Consider the following 23,848-nt stretch of genomic DNA (forward strand, 5'->3'; position numbering starts at 1 on the left):
GAATATGCCTTAGAAAGGCATGGTACAGATGCTGACAATAAAAATAATTCATACTAGAAGTGGTCCAAGTTTAATAGTAATTTTAAAGGCATTTTAACTGAAAACTGCCGAAAGTAGTGCAATGCACACTTTAAATTCTACTGCCTAAGCTGTAATTCTGTGCATGCTTATCTGGAAGTAAGACCCACTGAACTCAATGAGATTTACTTCTGAGTAGACGTGCACAGGAGTGCATTGTGAGGCACGTAAAATAATGTGCACCATGCGGAATACAAACACCCAATCATGTTGGAAGCATAACTTAGTTCTCTCCCGTATAATCTAAAAGCAGGGAAGGGTGCTTTCGTGAAAGCTGTGAAAGTATTTAGCTCTCATGGTTGCAGAGATAATTTTTAAACACCTCTGCAGTATGTGTCTTGAATGCAAATCAGTTTCAAAATATGCTTTAAAATATTGTCCATACTAAGACAAATTTAATACTATTTAAACTCTGAACTCATCTCTTTTTTCAAGGAACACATGGGGAAGTCCAGGCCTCTTGATCAGCTTAAGTGACTCAGTTGCAGAAGACACATGCTAACTTTTATGCAGCAAGCTATGCCTCCCTTATCTTAAGAGTAAACCAATATATCGCTTAATTTTTATATTGGTTTAAGACATGCATTTTTTGTATCCGACAGCACACCAGTAAAGGAGATGGTGCACTGAAATGTACCATCAAAAAAAAGGATTGTAATTTACCACTGCAAACTGGTTTAAGAACTGCTCACAATTGGTAGGCAAATATGATGAAGTTCAAATGATACTTCTGCTTTCAGGTTCAAACTGAATAAGCGCCTGTCACTTTGACAAACAAGGGAAGGGGGACAGAAAGACACCCCTTTTCAGAGAAGGTTGAGCTATGCATTCCAAAATCAGGGGCCGCCTAACCTAGCTCTCTTTCACCGCAGCACTACACCCAACTAAACCCAGTTACTTCCCCCCATGGAAGTGAATGGCCAGACATTCATGCTTAAGGGAAATATAAAGTGCTACACTCGTATACCATTCTGGACCTCTTGACAGCCATCTGTTTCAGTGGGGCATTAAGTAAAAGCAGCAGTGTACATATGCCATCTAGAGGCCAAGAGGGCACAGGGCATCAAAAACCCCACATGACCCTAGTCTGGAAACTGGCTTTTATAGGATTGCTAGCAGGGGAAATAGCACTACTTGCTCAAACCATGCAATTCCGTTGTGACTCTTATTTGAGGTTCATGAAAAAGCATGGGGAAGCATCTGCAGGAGCCCCTCCCCCTCTCCCAGCACATTATGCACAAATTATTCATTCTCATTTCTATCCTGCCCTTCCTCGATGCCCTGCCACCAATTTCATCCTCACAGCATCAGTGTGAGGAAAGTTAGGCTACGCGCACCCGGGAAATTTTGTGACTGAGCAGGGCTTTTACCTGGTTCTCCCTGGGTGTAAGACCAATGCGCCAGCCACAATGGTTCTTGGGGATACCATCAGGTACATCTGATCAGGAAGCAACCCCAATACAACATGAGAGCATTTATATGCTTCTGTTTTACATCATACCATTTGAAATAATTAAAAAGGCAATAATAACATTTTCCCTTTAAGAATAGCATCTGTGTTTTCCTTTATATTATACACATCTGAGAAAACACTGCATTTGAAGGCTGGATTTTCTCATGCCCAATCCACCATATTTTAGATTCTTAATGGCACTTAAAAGACTACCAGAAGCCAGGATTCCAGCAGGTTAAAATATTCAGAGCAAGCACATGAACAGATAATGTACCATATTGGTGGGTGGAGAGGTGGGAGAAACATTTATATAGTTATATCAGTGTGTAGATTTAGTGTTGGGGAGGTACACTCCCACCTTAAACAATATAGCAGGAAGCATTCATGCTTACTTTACTGAATAAATCATATCCTTAATTTAAAGCAAGGGGAATTGAAAATCAGCTTGGGAATACCACTGTAAGCAACTTTCAAGCAGAGGCAAGTGTTGCCTACTTGAAAATGTGTCTTTTATTATTTCATGAACACGAAATTGCTCTGTATCATTCAGTTATGCTTATTTCCTTTCATTTTTACTACCACCCAGCCTGTAGCCCTTTCCTGCCAAGAACACAGATGGTTCTACAGGAAGCCTGACAACCAATTTAAAATAAGAGAGGAAAAAAATGCTTCTGGTCAATGAAAAACTGAACTTCAGATCTGAATGAAGATCAAATTAAAACGGGGGAAATCTAAGTCACAAATGTCCCCTTTTCAGAAAATGTTGGCAGTTACCAATTTCATTACAATCACACAAAAATCAAAACTTCCTATAAAATGAACATATACATGTTTTAGAGATGCGTCTTAACAGGCATTCTATGTAGTGTGGTAATGAATGCTACTCAAAGCAACCATTTACAGCTGTGCTAAAAAGCAGCTCTAAGAAGAAAAACTACAAACAGCATCCACGCCAGCCAAGTTACTATCTCATTCCAGACACAGTACGTAGTTAGGGGGATTCTGAAAGCCAAGAAATCTGGGCATCTTTTTTAAAAAATCACAGATCTGGGGCATCTTTAAAAAGCAAACATGTGGGTGAATATTTAAGTACAACTGCATTTTGTCCAACCTACTATTTGGATATTGACCCAGAAATGGAGAAATCTTGGAAACCTACTTGCTTCTTGCTTCTATCCATTTATCTGTCAAGTTTGTCAATTTGTGAACTATCCATAGCAATTGAAAGTAATATAATACTACAAAAATTGCTATTATTATTATTATTTTACTCAGGTTTTCAACTGCCTTTGGAAAAATAAAAAATAGTCACTAGGGATTTGCTCATTTTCTACGGATCAGAAAATTGTGGGAAAGGGACTGGACCCATAAAAGGTGACTACAAAGGCTTATTAAATGGGGAAATGCTTTATTAAAAAGAAATGGGTCACTGAGGCACTGCCATGGTGAAAACACCATTCATTTCACTGCACTAGCTGGACAAGCAGGGGTTGTTTTGTGTCTCAGGAGAAGCTTGGGAGAATGGTGTTGAAGAAAGTAGGAATCCACTGTGCATAACCCACTTTGCTCCTTGAGGAGACTTACTTTCCTTTGTAGACATTCTCAATGCACCAGTTCATCCCAGTGGTCCATCTCAATTAACACAACTTCCCAACATCTGATTAGCACATGCAGGAAGACCAAACTTGTCTCTCTAGCAAAACTGATTTTGTGTGAATTGGTGGTGTTGTTGCCAAATCAGCCTCCAGTGGAAGTGTGAGGTGGTGTCCGTTAAAACAAACAGTGAGATGTTTGAAAAGCCTATGGCATGAAGGATACAAAAATAAATAAATCAAAAGAACAGGAGAAAGTAGCAAGTTAAAAGGGTAGGTGGGAAACAGCATGGAGAAGAACATCTATTTCCTTTCTTTCACAAAAAAAGGCCATCTCATGTGTGGTAAGGCTGTGAAACTCTTGACTTTTATAATTTGCTCATTTGCTTGTTCCTGGGAGCTCCCAGTAAAAAGAATTTTACACTTAGGCTACAAAAGTACAGCAAGCATTAAGCTGTTCACTGCAATCAGGAACATATTACCTGTACTGATCACATATTTGCAGACAGCAAGGTAAGTATCAAACAGGGCTGGACCAGACATATACACCATAGAACAGCACTCTCCATGTTCTGGAACCCATCTTCTTTCAGGCATAAAAGATAAGTTCTGGAATCTGCCCCCCCTGAACCCCAGTGCCATTGGTACTGTCTGAAGAGCACTGGAACTGCACAGTTACTTTGCCACACTGAACTTCTGTCATCCCTTCCTGTCCAAAATAGCTAAGTTCATTTCCATCCAGAATCACACTAGCTGTGTAAAAGGTATCTGGTTCGATCTGCACAGGGTACTCAAACCACACTGGGAAAGTGTTGCTAGATCCGTCAGAGAAGTACTTGCTCAAGTTTTGCCCTAGGATAACGCCTTGCCGTTTGAGTTCAATCTTGGCACTGTATTCGGCCGATCCACAGCTGGAGCCATAGAGCCCGAAGCCAGCAATGAACACTCTCTTGTCAACAGCAAACTGTATGCTGTCACAACGGCCCCTGTAGCGCCACTGGTTGCTGCGATAAGCACAAGACTGGAAGCGGTGGCAGCGTTGCGGGACAAGGCCTTTCCGGGCATTGCTCACAAACTGCAGCTCTGGCTTTTTGGCAGCCGTGTACCAAAGGAAGATATCGTTTGTTTCATTGAGTGTCAGGATGCCGGACTGAGCAGCACCATTTGCAAAGTCATCAAGCGCCATCGTAGGGATGCGGATGAGATAGAGCGCCTTCCCAAGGACTTTGCGTTTGTTTTCTATGCTGGCAGGTAGCTCTTGGCGTTGACACTCTACTTCGGCCCAACTGAGAGCAGCTTCAAAAACCACAATTTCTTTGGCATTCAGGGTCTCCCTCTGGAGGATGCTTTCGAGTGTTTGAAAATCAATGTCACAGAACCCTTCTGATTTCAAAGCCAGCTCTGCCTGGGCATCAATCACTTCCCAGCAGCGCTCAGTCAGGTCTGGTTCCTCAAATAAGCAGCTCTGGGAGAGCAGTACACAAGCGTTTTTTGCACTCAGACTCGTCTCTAGGAAGTTAACACATGCGCGGGCAAGATGAGGAACGATGTACTTCTTGGCAGCGTAAAGAGTTGCCAGAACTGTATCCGCAGCCAAGTCAATTTCATCACAATATATGTATCTGCAAAAAAAGACACGCATGTAATACTGTTAACAAAACAGATGGACGTTTTTCAAGAACACTAGTAGTGAAAGACACATGTATGATAAAACGCTAATATAGTTGTTCAGGAATTATTTGCAACAAATGCTTAATTTGTTGATTTGTCATCTACCTTTTGTTAAGCTCATCAAAACCTCAATATGGGTGACTTTTTAAGATGATGACAAAATCTGCAAACGCTCAGGAGGCAATGTTTCATATGGTCTTTTTTCATTCCACAGCACTGCAATGCACTGCAAGGGAAGTTGCCTTGATGAACAAGTGTGCCCTTAACTGGCAGCCCCATGAATCAATCAATTTAAGCTTTAGCTCATTATAGTGTAAAGTTGACAACCAATTTACTTTAGCGCATGGTGAAATATAATGGACTTGTATTTCAGGGAAAAATGTCAATAACTCTGCTCATGAGAGACAAAAAGCCCTTCTTCACCGAACATACAATTAAAATACAATCGTACCTTGGAAGTCGAACGGAATCTGTTCCGGAAGTCCGTTCGACTTCCAAAATGTTCTGAAACCAAAGCGTGGCTTCTGATTGGCCACTGGAGCCCCGTTGGACATTCAGCTTCCAAAAATAGTCCGCAAACCAGAACACTCACTTCCGGGTTTGTAGCATTCGGGAGCCAAAACATTTGAAAACTAATCTGTTCGAAAATGAATGTACAAATGTACCGAATTCGCCAACACAAGATGTGGTAATTACCATTGGCTTAGGTAGCCAGTAAAAGAGCAGACATATTTATGGAAGATCGCTCTCTCTAAAATGCTTATTCACTATGACTAGTTAAATTGATTATTCAGGTTCAATGGCTGTGTCTCTCTGGATACCAGCTGCAGACAATGGAGGGGCTGCTTGTGGGCTTCACCAGGGACTGACCATTGTTGGAAAGGATGGTGGTCAACTAGATGGACACCCTCATCCTATCATCTACAGTCTTATTTTCCTTGTTTCTGACAACTGACATTGCAATCGGATCACTCAAGGGAAGTGATCAAAGTACTCCAGAGAACATCTTCCACAATCCATTCCACATAAGATTATGGGGCAGATTGTAGTGTGCCTGCAATAGATTGTTTGGGGATCTAGCTGGGTTCTGAACCCAAACTTTCAGGTTGGGATAGCCCCCCTAAGAAGCTGATAGGCTGTCTCCCAAGTGAACTCACAGCATACTCCAAAAATGCACATCTAGTAGTACCCTTAGTTTCTCCAGCTCCCAAGCACAATGAAGAAGAAGAAAAGGAGGCATTACTCGAGCACATGAACAAGGCAAAGGCACTTCTCTTTCAATCTGGTTTCAGTTTTGCATACTGCATGCAATTCATGCTGAACATTCAACCTAACCATGATGAAAATAGTTTAGAGCAGCCATATATGTATGACTTGCAGATCACAATGAGAAACCTAGTAATTTCTAGCAAAGTTAATTATTTGGAGGGAGGGAAGTAGCACAAACTGGTTTTGATCTGGCACTGGGGCAAGGGAAGGAGGATGAAGGTGGGTGGCAGAATATTTTGAACTACATTTGTGAAGCTTTGATGTCAATTTCACTTAAGCTCTTGTTTAAAAGATTTGTGTTTACTTCTTTTGATTTTCCCTATGGGGCACTAGCTGCTCATTTACAAGGCAACCATAATCTCTCTTGGATGCACAATGTTTTAACACGTAGTTCTAGCCCTTGGGATTTTAAGTGTCAGAAAGAATACAGCATAGAAGACAGCACTTAGGGATGTTAAATATCTAACTTGCACAGCTATTATAAACAGTAGCAACAGGCTAATTTACCTGTGGTCTTTTTAAAATGAAACTTTTATTATAACAATGAAATTGCTTTGGGGATTTTTGGTGGATTAAAAGCAACTGTCAGACAAAAGCTCTGACTGTTTAAGTGACACTTACCATACATAGAAATGATAACTAATACTTAAAGTAAAATGCATATTTTCCTTTTATGTTCAGGGCAAACGTGCACATCACCAGTGTAGAGGTTTTATGCATTCAAAACATGAGATATAGAAACCAAGTAGGTTTTAACACCACATATTTTAACATATTGTACACATATTAGAAACCAGGGGCCTAATTATTTTTCTATTAAAATAATTTTAATCCTACTCTTCAAGAGAAAACAGTCTCACAGAGTAGCTTACAAATATCAGTAAGATATGCTTCAAGCCACTTTACAGATTTACCTCTTGCTGTACCTTGCCTAGATGTGGTTAAATGTGTCTTTAATGGGCCAGTTTTCAACACTGCAAATAACACCAGGAAGTTTGGGGTAAATCTCCCCAGCTGCAGTCCCGAGGAAAATCCCTCCACCACCCTGGTTTTGGAGATTTCCCCTACAAAACAAATACCAGCCTCAGAAGAGGGACCTTCCTCAGGAGATGAAAGAGTTAAACATCTTGTATAGTTTGGTCATGAACTAGGACAGTAAAGTACACCTAAGCCTACTCTAACAGCCTTATTTTTCTTTAATTATGAAAAGGTCTGGCTCCTAATTTTAGAGATGCTTTTTAAAAATTGCTGCAGAAAGATAATAAACTGGTTATCACCAAAAGAAAAAATCAAGAATGGAGATAACAGTGACCTGGTTTGCACTCTTCCCTTCTTTCTTCTCTCCTGGAACACCTTAGCTATGGATAGTGAAAACATGGTATTTCCATTGTGATGTTTCCGCTGCTACCCTATTTTGACAGGGGAGAGTCCAGCTCAGTGTAAATGTTGAGTATTAAACATGTTTTCATTAGGATGAATCCACTCGTCTTACTCTTAAATCCGTGTTTCCAGAACTGTGCACACCAAGAGTACAATCAAGTGCACAGCAGAACACACACAAGCATCTACTGAAATCAAAGGCCTATTGAAATCAAAGGTTGTGAAGTGCCCTTAAACCTGTATTAGACTGTGCTCTGTTTGAGTATGCCTCCTAGTGCCTGCATTTAGGAAGATATAAACTCTTTCCACTGTAGAGCTGCATCAAGCAGTAAATCCTTTTTTTCTGGCACGGTAAGATTCAACTGAAGATCCCATATCTACCTAAGGCACTGCTGGTATTTATAACCTGAACATATCATACTATTCACCTGACAACATCCCATTTGCATCAGGACGTAACACCTATATTTAAATACTGCAACCTTCGCAGTTTGACAGATCTAACCACAAATGACGACACAACTGCGTCTTGCCGGTTCATACGTGTCATCTCGTTTCTTTGAAGCTCCTCACACATTTGTGTGCTGACTAACCACAGCTACAAGCAGCAAAAGCACCCTAAGGAAAAGTTAGAAAGTGCCCTTCACAATTGCCAAGGCAATCCAGACCGGAGACTAATATTTAGCAGTTACATGGTCAGGCAAAGCTTGCAGGGGGATTCAATGGCACAGCGAAAGGATTTTTATAATATATAAGCACACATATAAAACAGTAAGAGACGACACAGAGAAAAATGATTATTTTTTAATAAGAAATGCTAGATGTTTCCAAATACACATTCCAAATTAAATCCTGAATTAATGGGCAATCATTGTTCGAAAGCAACTTGCTCTTCCTTACTTCCCACTCGTCATGCAAGAAAAACAAGCTGGGTGGAGGGAAAAATCATCCCCCCCCAATGCATGTCCTTTCTTCAGTTCAAGTTTAAAATGCAGAAACAGCATTCAAGAAAATACTATTATTTTTAACATTTGAAAATTCATCCTGCCTATAAGAAAACATTATCATCAGTGACTGCATTTCAGAAGCTGCGCTTATCAGGAATAAAAAGGAATTGTGTCGTTAGAAAAAGGGGCAGCACAAACAAATGCAGACCTGGTTCACCTGTAATGCTAAGCCAACTCATCCTTTACTGGGAATGAGGAAACGTGTGAGATCTCAGAGTGAAGACTGTGTCCCATGGTTCGTCTTGCACCAGACAAACCACCCGCTGCAAGCAAGGTTTGTTCTCATGCATTGACTCACTGAAGTGAGTCAAACCATGACCCTGGATCGTGGAAGGAAGACTAAGCCAAACCATGGCTTAGCCCCAGGAAGCATGACAGCAGCAAGACTGAGATAGGATTGTTGAGGCTGTGATCTTCACTCTGGAGACTTGCATGCTTGCTCAGATGTGCTAAGCCATGGTTTGGCTTGGTGTTGCATCTAAAACGGGCAACAGTATATTAGTAGTTTGGAATCTTTCCTTTTCACCCTGTTTTAAAGCTCTTCCTTTTTATATTCAATTCTTTATAAAGTATATGAAAAAGCAGCTTGAGCAATGTGACCTGCTGACTAAATAAATATGCAGGAGATGGAGGCGGGGAAGGGAAGTGAGGGGTTATTATTAATAAAACAACAACAACAACAATATCCCACCCATCTGGCTGGGTTTCCCCAGCCACTCTGAGCAGATAACAGCATATCTAAAAACATAAAACATGAAGCGTTAAAAACCTCCCGATACAGGGCTGCCTTCAGATGTCTTCTAAAAGTTGTTTAATTCTTTATCTCTTTGACATCTGAAGGGAGGGATAAATAAAATATTCATTTTTAAAAGTCCTATAATTAACACACAACTACAGACACCGTATCCATAAGCTAATCAGTGCATTTGCACATCAATTCTTTCTTTATGACAATGCCTAACTTTTTAACTATGGCATTACTAGATCAAGTACAAACAAATTCACTTCCAGCAATGAAGAAGGATGCTTACTTCAGCATAGCGAGGAAAGCAGCAGGCTCCACATCTGGTATACGGATTTCATCTTTGTCCTCAGCAAGCTCTCCATAAAACATTGCATGGAATACAGAGCTTCCAACAGCTAAGACATACTGTTCAAAAAGGGAAATATTATTTCATGCTTTAGAACAAAATTCATCGCCAACAGAAAAGCAGAAATGTGGCAGCGCCACAGTGAGCATTAAGAATGAAGCCATGAAGGCAATCATCAGTAATGAGAGAGCATGGCATGGCTTCACTTTGCACTCTAAATTTTTAAAGCAAAACTCACTAAGGGAATCCTGGAGAAACCCCATCCACAACCCTTGAACCAACTGCTATTCTAATACATTGCTATCCCCACTGGGAGGCAGTGTGTTGCAGTGTTTCAGAATGTTATATGTGGAGGCCTGAGATCAAATTCCCACTTATGGGGTGACTTTGGACCAGCCGCCGTCTCAGCATAACCTACTTCACAGGGTTGTTGTGAGTTTTTAAAAGGAGGGCAGATTGGTGGAAGGATAGGATAATAATGTCATAAATCTGTAAAACAAGATTTTGGAGGGGGTAATATTGTACTGCACAGTTGAGGAACATGTTGAACTACAACTCCCATGCCCAACGGCTAGCATGGCTGGGAACTGTGGTCCAGAAACAGACACAGATTTTCCCAACCTTGTATTACAGTAGCAAAGATATTTAACTGGAGGGGAAACTGCTAAAGCATTTCACCAGGCAAAGATGCTTAAAAGCTTCCATAATTATGTCAGTTCCAGTACCCAAGCCTCCCACACTAAGTTACAATGGCAACGGTTGATGTTCCCCTTGCTTTTCCCATGTCAGATCTAGTAATGCAGCTGTTGCTTACTTTGTGTCCTGGCAACCGCTGGGTCCCACCTGGTGGACCAACCACAAAATGAACATCTGCCATCAAGTCATTGTTGAACATTACTGCATTTCTACAAACAGAGGCAATAAGTTATTTTAGAGTTTCAGCATCCCATACATGCAATTCAGCTCCTTATAATGTTACAATCTTTCAAGAGCAACCAAGAAAACACACAAAGAGAGAAAGAAAATAGTCCTTTTTGAAAAAAGCAGAACAGATTTTAAATGACTTTAATAATCATTAAATGTACCAAGGTATGGCCTTTTTTCAATAAAAAAAAGTATGACACTGCAAGAAAAACTTAGCAAGAACTTTTGTAAAAGTAAAAATGCTAAACTGTGTGATCAAATACGAAGATTAATATGGCGTGAATGTGCCTTCATGAGAGAAGAATGCCTAAGAGGTTAAATCAAGGCAGCTTGCATGCAAAAATATTCTTCATTATGAGGAGAAAAAATAACAACTGCACAAGGGGAAAGTAAAAGCATTTCCCCTTCTTTGAGCACTGCCTAATGGGAAGGCATGCTGTTCGAAAAAAGGGCACACATCTCACTACAGATTGCCACTGAACTGAAAAGCACAATTAAGAAACCATTTCCCAACTTGCTTACCTTTCTCGGATGGTGGGGTACAGTCCTTGCCAGTTTGGAGCTGGGATGATGTTGTTGTTATTGATGTTTTGCTGGTGGTATTGCTGGACAGCAGTGGTGTTACTGTTCGCCGGCTTCTTTCGGGGGAAAATATCAGCAGCCATCTTCTTCTTCTTTTTAGTCTTCAAGGTAATGATTTCATAGCAAACTGGAGGTAACTTGCTGCTGCTGCCACCACTGCTACTGCTTGCCTTCTTGGAGCTTTTCTTGGACCTGTTCTTAACTGTCTCTGGAAGCATCAAGAAGAAGGTGAGACATTTCATGTTCTTTCCCTTGTCATCTACCATGAGTATCCTTGTCTGTGTAATCAGATAGCCTAACTACGTAGAACAGAGGCAAACAGAAGGTACCGAACACAGAGCTGCAAGGCTGAGATTGTGTGCTTCTTTTTCCAGCAAGGCAAGGTGACCTTTTTTCCAGGATGCTGAATTAAGATATTAGCTATTTAAGTTTGATCCAGTACTTGATCTGTCAAACTCCTCCCCATCATGACTCCCAGCTTCATTTGCTTGCGAGAGAGCTTTGTTGTGTGGCAAAACAAAGTAGGAGAGCAAGATATGCTGCTGCTGCTGCTGCTTGCTTGTCAGCGAGTTGTGTGTTGAATGGATCTGAGTGCAGGAGGTGTTAGAGCCCTGCAGATGGAGTCAGACAAGCAGCGTTCTGAGCCAATAGCTGAAGTCACAAAGAGCGATTGGACCAGCAGCACAGCGACACAGTGTGCATATAGCTCTAATATTAAAGAGCCGGTGGCTGCACTCTCATTTAATGATCGGTTTAAGTAGAAAGGCAAACCGCTCGCACAAAGTAAATGATACAAATGTGTGTGTTTTCTATTGGTCCTTGGCTAATAATTTCCCCTTGAAGCCATACCAATTTTCAAACAGGAACATCATTTTAAAGAACCCAAGAAAATAAAAATGATTGTGCCTCACCACCAACAACAAAATCCCAAGAAACGTTTGCAAGCAAGGCAAAAAGGGAAGTGAACAATATACTGCATTTTTTCCTGTAAATTATTTCCCGTTATAACTGCAAATGTTAAATTGGATAAACTTAGTATCCAAATTAAAGCAGATTAACTTGCAGCATAAAAATGGACTGATACAGTTTAACAGCCGCTCTCCAGTGCAGTTTATACTCTGGAGCTTAATGAATAGAGATGAGGTCACCACATTAGCTTTTAACTCACTACGTTTCCTGAGAACATAACAGTCCTTGATAGACATCCCAAATCACTAAGCAAAGGCTAATTAGGCCAAATTACACCACTGGTGATTGCACAGTCACAGCAAAACTTCCATATGTGTACAAGAAATATACAATATCAAATTAGACAAATTTAAATTGTTTAAAGAGACAGACTTCTTGCATTTGAAAGGGTCTAAACTAAAGTAATTATGGTTTACTATGTGTTGGCATGTTGCTTAATGCATCCCACCAATTGGATGTGTTGTAAGTACAGGATCTGGTGTTAGCCCCCTCCCTGGCATAAAGGTGCAGCTCATCCCTTCCTTTAGAGCTTGGATCCAACTCTGCTTCCTGTATTAGTACATTACAGCTCCCCTCCCTCAAAGCAGAGTGAGTTGGGTGAGTAGGAAGGGGTATTGCAAGCACTTTGCACTGTACCCAAAGGGCTGGCAGGTTTCAAGCTTGCAGGATCTACTTTTATTTGCTAAATGTTTTTTGCTCTTTTTTTTTAACCAAAGCACCAGGGTGCACCAGCCAGAGCTAGGAGCAAAAAAAGGATTTGGAGGGGCCGGCAAACACTGAGAATTAAGGAAGAGCGTGCCTCTGAGCATATTTGCTGAAGGTTCCCCCCCCCCATTATAAAAACTGAGCTTACAGTTCTTTTGCACAAAAAGCACTTATACAGATTCTTCCACAAAAGCATTCTTAATTTCAGCAACCCAAGTGAATTATTTCTAAGACATTAATTATTTGCTATTGTTGACCACTAAAAGTCAGAAACCCACTCTCATCCACTGCAGACCTTCTAGAAATCTACCAAAGACCCCAAATCTACCTTCTGCTCCTCCTGGGCTAGAGCATTCCTCTCTCGACACAAGGCTGTGTTGGCAAATTTTTGAAATAAGGGTTCACTGAGTGGTACAGTACCAAGCTGGCATCTCACTTTCAAAACATGTTGTTCCTAATACACCATCAGCATCACACAAAAAATTATAAGTTTAAAAGCCATCACTTTGGGGTTCCAGAAACAAGACGTCAAACAGGTTTCAAAACTAACCACTCTTTCTAGAAGCCTGCATCTCAAGAGTTGCCAGTTTGTTTCTGGTTAAACGTGAGCACTTCTGAAAACAGGTCAATGGTGCAAAAAGGTGCCTGATAATAGAATAATCTGAATGTGATAGCATGCAATCATCCTACAGAGGTGTACAACTACAGTGGGGTATAAATTCCAGACACAGAAGAAGCTGTACAAGTTGCACCATATCCTATCTGCTGTCCTACCTACTAGCTGTAATTACGTGAAAAGTTGCCTGCAAATATTTAGCCTACAGTCTTGAGCTGCCTAGCGCATGCATTACCAACATGGTGCCTGCACTTGCAAGATCCCATTCCTTTCTCTGTTCCACCTCCCATAGAATTAAGCTTGAAATAAACATTTTTATTGTAGCCAATAGCAGGCTTCTTTGACACCTTCCTGCAATGCAGGGAGCAATTTCAGGTGTGTAGGGTGTGTGTGTGTGTGTGTGTGTGTGTGTGTGTGTATTACACCTGGGAATGGAGAGCTAACACTTTTCAAGCCAAATTGCTGACAGAGGGGAGAGTGTGTGATAGCAGTGCATGTGTAACTGTGCTAGCTGTGTCAGTGTGGTGGCCACATCTGTTTTTCTGGTTTGCAAATGTGCCCTTGGTCTCCAAAGGGCTGGAGCCCTCTGCGGGTGCACCATGGAGGCCAAAATACCACACAAATTAGAGATGGATAAGCAGTCCCACTCCATTGCCAGAGTTGCCCTGAAAACATTACCATTACTCAGCAGTGCCTTATGTACAACGCGAATAGTGCTGTGTCATACTACCATAATGCAAATCTTACGTCCTGCTGGTGCAGGAGCACATGCTGAATGCCCCCCATCCTTGCAATTTTAGGAAGACTGCTTTGTATTACAGGGGTGTATGCATTTTTAGTAGGTTGGGCCTAAGTTCAAAGTTCTAAATATCTGGCAACATCCCTGAGCTCCTACAAGAATTACTGCATCAAATACTAAATTTGATTATGGGAGAGAGGAAGGAAACTTAACACTAGAAAGAATTCACTGGTTTTGGGGATGCCCCGTTTAAGACCCTACATGTGTTTGGTTTGGTTTGGTTTGGTTTGGTTAGAGGAGAGACTTCAATTAACTTCAAGCCAAAGAGAGAGTTAATTTAAGATGGATTCAAAAAGGATCTGGTACTATACCTTGGAGGGCAAAATACATGATTTGGAGAGTCAAAGGCTTGCAGAGAATGGATCTCTGATAAAAATGACAACTAAAAGCATAGCCAAATAGCTTTTAGCTACAGTTCCACTCACACAGACCATGTTCCATATTTATTATTTATTTTATTTCTATATCACCCTTCATCTGAGGATCACAATATAAACAAAATATCTAGCCCATAAAATATTTTTCTTAGCCTTATATGGGTAGGCAGTCTTGGCTAGATTTTCTTAGCAAAAGCAAGGGTGGATGGTTTTGTTCAATCCAGAAATGTGTAATTATGTGTTATTAAACTGTTATATCTATCTATAGATATAAATATAGATATACAGATATAGATATAGTAAGGGTTGTCATGTCTTAAAATATTTACAAGTATTCCAACACAATAATTTTCTAATAAAGCTTTGAGTATGCTTAGAAAAGTGCACTTTATTTTTTTCCCTTTTCAAATAGTTCAGTTCAACTAATCTGGACTACTGTATTTTTGTCCCAGTTATTCATACAGCATATGTAATTTGTTTGCTAACTCTTAAGGCAAACATGATAAAGGAGATCTCCACTGATAAGGGCAAAGGGGGGAAATCACTTCTTTTTCTGCTTCTTTTTTTTACAGGAAAGCCCACACTGCTTTAAGCCCAGTATATGATTGCCAGGAGCTTTCTGGGATTCCTTGGTTAGAAAGTCTTTCTCAGTTTAACTGTCTAGGGAATTCTGCCCCCAACCACAAAATAACTCTAAATAAGCCATTTGTGTGCAGTAGCATTTGGTTCCCTCTGTTCAGATTGACTTCCTCTTAGGCATCACTGTTCTTTTTTTAATTTGATCCTCATTCTGCTTCCTTCCTTTCCTGTATGTTCAGGCCTTCCCTAGCAACAGTGCCCTCCTATAGGAATACCCACGTCACAGTTGGAAAAACTAAAGTGTCACAAAGATGGAACCCTTCAGGACTGAAATTGCATATAGGACTAATTAGTGTACAGTCATTTTGTTCCACTAGACAGCTTTAAATGGAATGGAATAATATTTTAAGTTTCCCTGCTACGCTGTATGATTTTACCAGTATGGCAATACTTATTTTCCCACTGTGCATTTGACAAAATTACCAAGAAACGTTTAGAGTGCTAGCTATGCATAATTTGCTTCTTGACAATACAATTAAGGGGAAAACACCATGATTAATCTCGGAAACAAATACAGAGAAGTGCAGGTTTAGCCCTATATAACTCTATAATGGTTATTTTCATTAAGTACTTTAAAAAAGAAATAGCCATCTGTTTCATTTAGTCAAACAACAATGGAATTGTAATTTTCCAAATCATACAACCTTACACTAGTTAACATACTTAGTGAATGTATTCATTCCCACATATTTCATTAGAAGATGTTGTCAATAGAAAGACTGAACAGTATTCACATGCCATATAGCAACGCTAAACCTGAACGGAAACATTAAGCACTGATACCATGTTATCAATATTTACCTATAAATCCAAACCTCAAGTCAAAGCAAACTATCAACAAATTCAACAGTGAAGTCAAGGCGGCTACAAAGCACCTAAAATGTAATCCTGAGAGCTAGGGTTAGATTTAGGATGGAGAACCTGGGTTCAAATTCACACTTGGTCATGAAATTCACTTGGAGAAAATAACAAATATCTACAAAATGGTGTCATCATCAGACACAGTCCTTCCCATTATTCTTGTTACCAATTAAGACAATATTCCATTGCCATTTTAAGATGAATCCCAAATGTATGTAACAGCCAAATCCTGTTGTAGGAGAGAAGAGGACACATTTATTCACTAAGAAGTAAACCCCATTGAACCCTGTGGGACTTAATGACAGTAGATATACCTAAGACTATGCTACACGTTTTGCCTACACTATGTTTAAATTGCAGATTAATGTTGATTTGGCACAAATGCTACTCATCTGCCCTATATTGATTTAATAGACATAATCTTGGGGTATTAATGACTGACTCCATTAAATCTTTAATTGCAGGGTATAACTTGCTCTTTAATTGGTAGGGCTGACAACAACAGAACCTAGTAGCAGCCACCCACCATGTCAAAATGGTGGAAAGCAGGGTACCCCCACTAGTTCTATTTGGCTTCACCTCTTGCTATTTTCGTTCCACTGAGTCATTATAAGAACTCTGTAATTTAAGAATTGGTGCCTGAGTTTGCTTAGTTTCCTCTTCCCTCCTTATCCCCTTTTCGTTTTGTGCTGTGTCTTTTAGACTGTGAGTGTACAGGTGGGGAATTTCTTGTTTTTCGTGATTTTATATAAGCTGCTATGGGAGTTTTTTGGCAGAAAACTTTGGTAGATATTGCTTTAAATAAATAAATAAAGGAACTTATTCATTTTAAGGAGCAACTTCAGATGTGATTCATCAGAATGTCCCTATCCATTTGGATATAAAGCTCGTCTTCTCGTGATCTACAACTGTTTCTTGTGGAAGCCATTACTGTTATTAAGCTTATAAGAAGCAAAGGGCTACTCACTTTATATTATTCAAAGGACTGCTATGCTATCACTTGTCTTCTTGAATGTCTGGGAAATACAACCAGGCCTAGATAGATACAGATTAAAATTATTTCCTGTGTGAATATGCAGGGTAGCTGGTTATTCTTTTTTCAGAAAACTCTTCCCTTTATCATTTTCAGGTCTGCCTGATCCACAGTTCACTTAAACTAACAGCCCTTGGATGGGGGGGGGACACCAAATCTCACACATAATGTATCTTTTGCAGTAAAGCCACCAACCTACTAAAACTAAGATTCCCTTCTAACAGCAATAGCCAGTTTGCCAGAGCAGGCAGTTGCAGTTGCAAACCAAAGTTCATGCCACTACTTACTTTCAAATATGGATCTTCCTACGATACTGAGACAGTTTGGAGACATTTTAACCTTTTACTCAGGTGTGTTCAAGCATCCTTGCAAATATGCAAACACTGAAACCATGGATGCGAGCAGGAGTCACATACAAGCCTCATCCCTAGTGTCACCAGGCACGCTAGCTCCTGTTCAGATCTTGGTGCAACTACCACAAAGGTTTGAAGGAAGTTTTGAACTGCGCTCTGCTGATACCTTCCTGCTGCCAGGAACCATGGTAAGAAAGGGCTCCAAATCAAGGGAGTTTCCTAAGTGGGTTTATAGCAAAATGCACTTTAAATTCCCCTTCTAATCACACAAAGGTCTAAACAGGAGTCCACACATCTGGGAACATTGAGGTCAGGGCTTGCATGTGTAAACATTCACATTCTCAAGTGAAACCCTGAACAACCCTCAATATCTAAATTCTTCTTTCGGGTGTAGAAACATTTAAACACGGTATTTCTTTGAGCAATGACTAATAACTTGCTGCGGAGCTGGCACTGTTACAGGTCCCGCATCATACACGTTCTGCAGCTGTAAGGTATTTTAGTGTGGCAGCACCTCCACTTTGGAACAGCACTCTCCCACTGTTGCTCCCCAGAAGAAATTAAGGCTTGGTATCATATAAATATTTAAATGAATTTAACCGACCAGTTTATAACCCTAGTTTATACTTTGAACTCTTATACAAGCAAGGAGTGGGGTTATATCAATGACAGAAAATAAACCACACCCTGGTAATTACAAAAACAGCCCAAGAGTTCAGAACTAAATTGATTACATAGAATCTGGAAGCAGGGAACAACTGGAAGAAGAAAACAATGTAAACTGTTAGCAACACAGAGCAGTGTTTGCCAGATGCAAGGAACATAACTTGCAATGCTGTTTTAGGTCTATAGCTGTACCCTTTGATTTCTGTGATAAGCCTGGGAAAGATTCAGAAACAGGCGATCAAAATGATCAAAGGGGTGCAGCAACTTCTCAACAAAAAAAGTTTAAAACATTTGGGTCTTACTTAGTTTTGGGGGGAAATGTGTACTGCTGGGGCGGGGCATGATAGGGGTGTATAAAATTATGCAGGGTGTCCCATCCACTTCGTCACAGAAAATAAAATTACTATCAATTTTCTCCTCCTCTCATAACACTAGAGCCAGGAGCTAGCCAACAAAGCTGCTGGAAGTTTGAGGACAGACAACTACTAATCATGATGGCTGTGTATGGTATCTGAGGTACTATGCCTCTGAATAAGGTAAGGTAAAAAGGGATGGTTACATCCACTCAAAGGCGACTATGGGGTTGCGGCGCTCATCTCGCTTTCAAGCCAAGGGAGCCGGCATTTGTCCACAGACAGCTTTCCGGGTCATGTGGGCAGCATGACTAAACCACTTCTGGCGCAACGGAACACTGTGATGGAAACCAGAGCGCACAGAAACGCTGTTTACCTTCCCGCCACAGCGGTACCTATTTATCTACTTGCACCGGTGTGCTTTCGAACTGCTAGGTTGCAGGAGCTGGGACAGAGCAACAGGAGCTCACCCCGTCACGGGGATTCGAACCGCCGACCTTCTGATCGGCAAGCCCAAGTGGCTCAGTGGTTTAGACCACAGCGCCACCCGTGTCCCAAACCATTGACTATCACTTGCTGGGAACTGAAAGTAGGGAGATTGCCCTTGCACTCATGTCTTGCTTATGGGCTTCCCAGGGGCATCTCATTCACCACTGTGGGGACAGGATTCTGGCCTAGATGCACCTTTGGTTTCATCTAGCAGGGCTTTTCTTATGTTCCTAAGTTTGAATATGTGAACATCCAGTAAATAAATAAATCTTTTGGATGCAAAGAGATTAAATACTGCCCTAGTTCATTGTAAGTTGCTTTTCAATTTTACCAGGCACCACAGACCTAGCTTTAAAATGCCACGAGCAATGCAAATGTGCCAGTTGGACTCCTTTAACATGCAGGTGAAAGCCTTTGCTTCATATTAACTTCATAATTTCAGGAAATTAGCAAGATTACAATTTGCATAAATCTTCCCCATTTGTGGATGTTTTGTTCTGACTGAATGCTCTCAAGGCACGATGAATATCAAGCAGAATTTTCATTTGAAAAGCTAGATTTGTAAAATATAGATCTATTATTGAATTTTTTAATATTTTAGTCATAATCTGCCTATTAATTCATTTATGAGCCAATATTTTTACTGCAATTCTTTGCCTACCTCTTTCCATTTTAAAAGTGTGTACTCCATATTCATGGCTTAGCAAGGAACAATGTGTTTGGTTTTCTTAACACCCTCTGTTTCCAAATGAATAGTCCCCCCACACACTAGTAAGAGACAGCTCTCTGGGAGTAAGAAACAAACTATTTATTAATACAATCTATATGACAAGCAGAGAGCAGTGTGCACAGTTTAATCACTGGTGGGACCTACAAGGAAGTGGTGACATGACTGGCAGAACAATAAATATGTATTTAGTCAAGGCCTTGTTAAGTTCTTTTGGCTGCTACATACACACTACTTCTGCATTATTCTTTATTATCAACATAAATAATAATAATGTAGCATAAATCTTTAGAATCCTACTTTAAGAACCATAAACATGCCAGTGCATGAATTCAATCCATGTGTCTCTTACAACTGATGGGAAAACATGCTGGTGGAGGAATAAAAGATGCTGGAAGTTTCTCAAGGTGTCTTGGATTTGCCAAGCCAAGCTGCTTCCTATAGACAGGGGTACCCAAGGGCCAACCAGATACCTAGATTTCAGATTTCTAACACCAGGCTCAAGACCGGAGGAAGGAGGGTTCTCTAATGTGGCTGACTATCTGATGACTTCCTGCTCTTTCAAACACTTCCCTGAGATATAAATGCATGCACGCACACAAGGGCCGTAGGATACCCCAACAAAAGAAACCCACCAATATGCAAGGTTATGCTGTAACCCCCTCTGGGGAAAAGAAAGGCACTTATAATAAAGATGCAATCCAATACCCACTTACTTTGGATTAAGCCTCACTAAATGCAATTGTACTTGCTTCCAAGTAGACAGAGGTAGGATTGCACTGCAATTTACTTAAATTGGAAAACTGCACCACATTCATTTCATGTTTACTGCCCTAGTGACTAGCAATGTACCAACCATCCAAAGATTTTGAGGCAGCATTGAAAACACTGAGAACTTTTTTCAGAAGTTGTTCTCACTGGTTTTTTCACTTGAACAACAGCTCAAACATACCATTCATTCATTCATTCATATATATATATATATATATATATATATATATATATATATATATAATTGACTGTCATTTCAACAACTTGAATAATGCCAATTTGGTTTAAGAACATGGATGAATTTCATATCCTCCACCATAAAAGGATATACTGCTTCTCAGTAGTGGGACACGGCCTATTCCAAGCTGGGGAAGTGGGTTCTCTGCAAAAATGCTCAGGGCCCCCTCCACCTTTCCCCAGTGGGAAAACATCCCTGCCACACTGCCCAGAGGGAGACGCAAAGCATTTAAAGGCAACAGCTGCCACCACTGCTTGCTCACCTGAATGAACAACAGAGGCAGAAACCTGGAAGAAGAAGCCACTGCCCTTGTTCACTTTCTATCTCTGGGTGATAAAGTCCTTGGGATTATCTGCCACATCAACCAGGAGAAGATAGCCAGTGTATGGAGGCAGCTGACAAAGCAGCAGAGGCAATACAGTGGTACCTCTGGATGCAACGGGATCCATTCCGGAGCCCCAATCGCATCCTGAAGTGAACGCAACCCATGTCTGCGCGTGTGCAGGTCATGATTCGCTGCGTCTGCGCATGTGCATGATGTCATTTTGAGTGTCCGCATGCGGCGAAACTCTCAACCCAAAGCTACTTTAACCCAAGGTATGACTGTAGCTGCTGCCATCACAGCAATGTGGTTAGTTGTGTTGTGCCAGTCAGAAACAGAATAATAACAATAATTTTATTATTTATACCCCGCCCATCTGGGCAGCTCCCAACAGAACACTAAAAACAGAATAAAATTTCAACCATTAAAAACTTCCCTAAACAGGGCTGCCTTCAGATGTCTTCTAAAATTCAGATAGTTATTTATTTCCTTGACATCTGATGGGAAGGCGTTCCACAGGGCGGGCACCACTACCAAGAAGGCCCTCTGCCTGGTTCCCTGTAACCTCACTTCTCACAGTGAGGGAACTGCCAGAAGGCCCTCAGTGCTGGACCTCAGTGTCCAGGCAGAACAACGGGGGTGGAAATGCTCCTTCAGGAGCAACAGAAAGCAACTGAGAGGCAGAAGTGACCCTAAGAACATAAACAGAGCCCTGCTGGACCAAGCCAATGGCCCATCTAGTCTAGCATCCTGTTTTCACAGTGGCCAACCAGATGCCTGTAGAAAACAAAGCCCAATACACCACATGGCGCAAGGGGACATTACAAGCTCCCTGCTACCACTGCTCCCTGTGAGCAGCAGGTACCTTTGCTCCCCTGCCTCTAAGGCAAAGGGCTGTCCTGGGCCCAATCCCCAGCACTCCAGAGGGAGACGATGTGGGAGAAGGAGGCAGACAAGCAGAGATGGCTCCTGCTTTGACCTGCCACATGCCCACCTGCTTTGCTGGAGAAGGAAGTGCTGTCATCGCTGTCCCTCCCTTAAATGCCACCGCACACAGGAGGGAGCCCAAATCTCCAAAGAGGATCCCCCCTTCCACTCCCAGAAGGCTGCTACTTCTCAATGGCAGCTAGTGAGTGATGCAGGGGCTTCTGCAGTGCCAACCCCCAGTACCTCTCCTGCGGAGCTGCTGCCAGTCAGCATATACAAGTTAGATGGGCCAATGATTAAATGTCTTACAAGGCAAGTTCCTAAGTTCCTACCAGTGGTAAATCATTGCTTCTGAAGTCATAGTACATTTGACAACATATGCATATAAATCCTTTAATGTTAAGTATTCTTATTATTAAGTAGCATGTCAAGGAGAAAGCTGCAACCTTTGCCTTTCTCGGACTAGCTGCACACAGTGACTGATCTCTCATTGGTCTAAGTCTTAACTGGCAAAAACCTTCCTCCAGACAAGAGAACAAAAATCCCTGCAAACAACAAAGTTTGGGTGCCAAGCTAAAACATTCATTTTCAATCAGCAGATAGGAATGGGAAGGTTGTGATCTAGCCTTCTCCCTGATAGAGCTTTCTGCTTGTAAGAAATTGTGTGTGCGCGCGTGCGTGTCTGCAAATCCTATGCATGCTCGCCCACGAAGTCCCACTGAATGCAATGGGACTTGGCTTCCTACTTGCAGGAAATTGTGTGCCCATGGCTGCAATCCTATATGCCTGGGGGAGGAAGTCCCACTGAAATGAACAGAGCTTGCTTCTGAGCAGACAACTCCAGCTTTCTACTTGCAATAAATTGCATGTGTGTGTCTACAAATCCTACGCATACTTGCCCAGGAAGTCCCACTGAATGCAACGGGCCTTGGCTTCCTACTTGCAGGAAATTGTGTGTGCATGGCTGCAATCTTTTTCCCCCGGGGGGGAGGAAGTCCCACCGAACTGAATGGGACTTGCTTCTGAGCAGGCATCCCCAGGATTGCAGAGAGGGAGGAGGGGTGGGGGAAGTAGAGAGTTATCTCATCACTCAGAATCCCCACCTGCGGCCTGAGGTCGATCGGATTGGTCTTTAGGAGGAAAAACTAGGCCAAAACCTTTAAAAAAGAAGCAGCACAGCAAGGAGGGGGTGGAAGAGAATAATACTAAGTGCCAAGGGAGAGGGAGGGATATCCCCATCGCACCCGAACTGCGGAAGGCCCGGCCCGTCTCATCCCAGCCCCCGCCCGAGGTAGGACCCGGCACCTCTCGCTTGCCCCGCTGCTAAGCCAGCTCCCCCGCCGCCCCAGACCCGCCATTCCTCGGCGGCCAGGGCCGGGTCTCTCTTCCCGCCGCACCGGGGCCTTCCCGAGGGAGGGCCTGCAGGGCGACGGAAGGAGAAGCCGGGCCCGGGCCCGGGCCACCTACCATCGCTGCCCCCTCCGTCCTCCTCTATACGTCGCGGGCGGCGGCGGCGGCGCAGCGGCTGAAGCGGGTCGCCTCCCCCCGAAGCTGAGGAGGAGACGGCCGGGTAAGGGACGGCGGGGCCGGGCCGCGGGAGCGCGCCCGCCACCCCACGTGCGCGCTCCCGGCGCTGGCGGAGGAAAAAGAGCGGGAAAACCTGTGAGGAGGAGAAGAAGCGCGCGATATAAAAACGGCGGCTGTCGAGGGAAAGGAGGCGCTTTTGGCGCGGCTACGTCGTGTGGACGCGCTCAACCCCAAACAACAAAGCAACCCTACGACCCAAAAAGCGTGTGGCTTCGTGGCCGTTAGAAATGTTCGTTTCCTTTAAAAAAATATATTTTTTGCGTTTGAATGATTTTCCGTTACAAACGAACAATATTATTATTATTAATTTTATTAATTTTATTATTATTATACCCCGCCCATCTGGCTGGGTTGCCCCAGCCACTCTGG

The 23,848-nt window shown here is 42.0% G+C and overlaps 1 protein-coding gene across 2 annotated transcripts; it reads right to left on the minus strand.

Moving 5' to 3' along the window:
- Positions 1-3,468: 3,468 nt before the first annotated feature.
- On the minus strand, positions 3,469-23,509 carry BTBD3 (BTB domain containing 3). 2 transcript variants are annotated; one of them, XM_053380620.1, is made up of 5 exons: positions 23,360-23,509; positions 10,988-11,255; positions 10,356-10,446; positions 9,482-9,600; positions 3,469-4,745 (listed from the first exon to the last, which is right to left on the minus strand). In XM_053380620.1, exons 2-5 carry the CDS (start codon positions 11,128-11,130, stop codon positions 3,713-3,715), a joined length of 1,386 nt encoding a protein of 461 aa, XP_053236595.1. In that variant the 5' UTR covers positions 11,131-11,255; positions 23,360-23,509; the 3' UTR covers positions 3,469-3,712. The 2 variants fall into 2 exon arrangements, with proteins under 2 accessions (XP_053236595.1, XP_053236594.1); XM_053380619.1 differs by lacking the exon at positions 23,360-23,509 and having other exon boundaries at positions 10,988-11,629.
- Positions 23,510-23,848: the final 339 nt, after the last annotated feature.

The sequence above is a fragment of the Podarcis raffonei genome, chromosome 3 (genome assembly GCF_027172205.1).
Source record: "Podarcis raffonei isolate rPodRaf1 chromosome 3, rPodRaf1.pri, whole genome shotgun sequence".
In the NCBI taxonomy this organism is placed as follows: domain Eukaryota; kingdom Metazoa; phylum Chordata; class Lepidosauria; order Squamata; family Lacertidae; genus Podarcis; species Podarcis raffonei.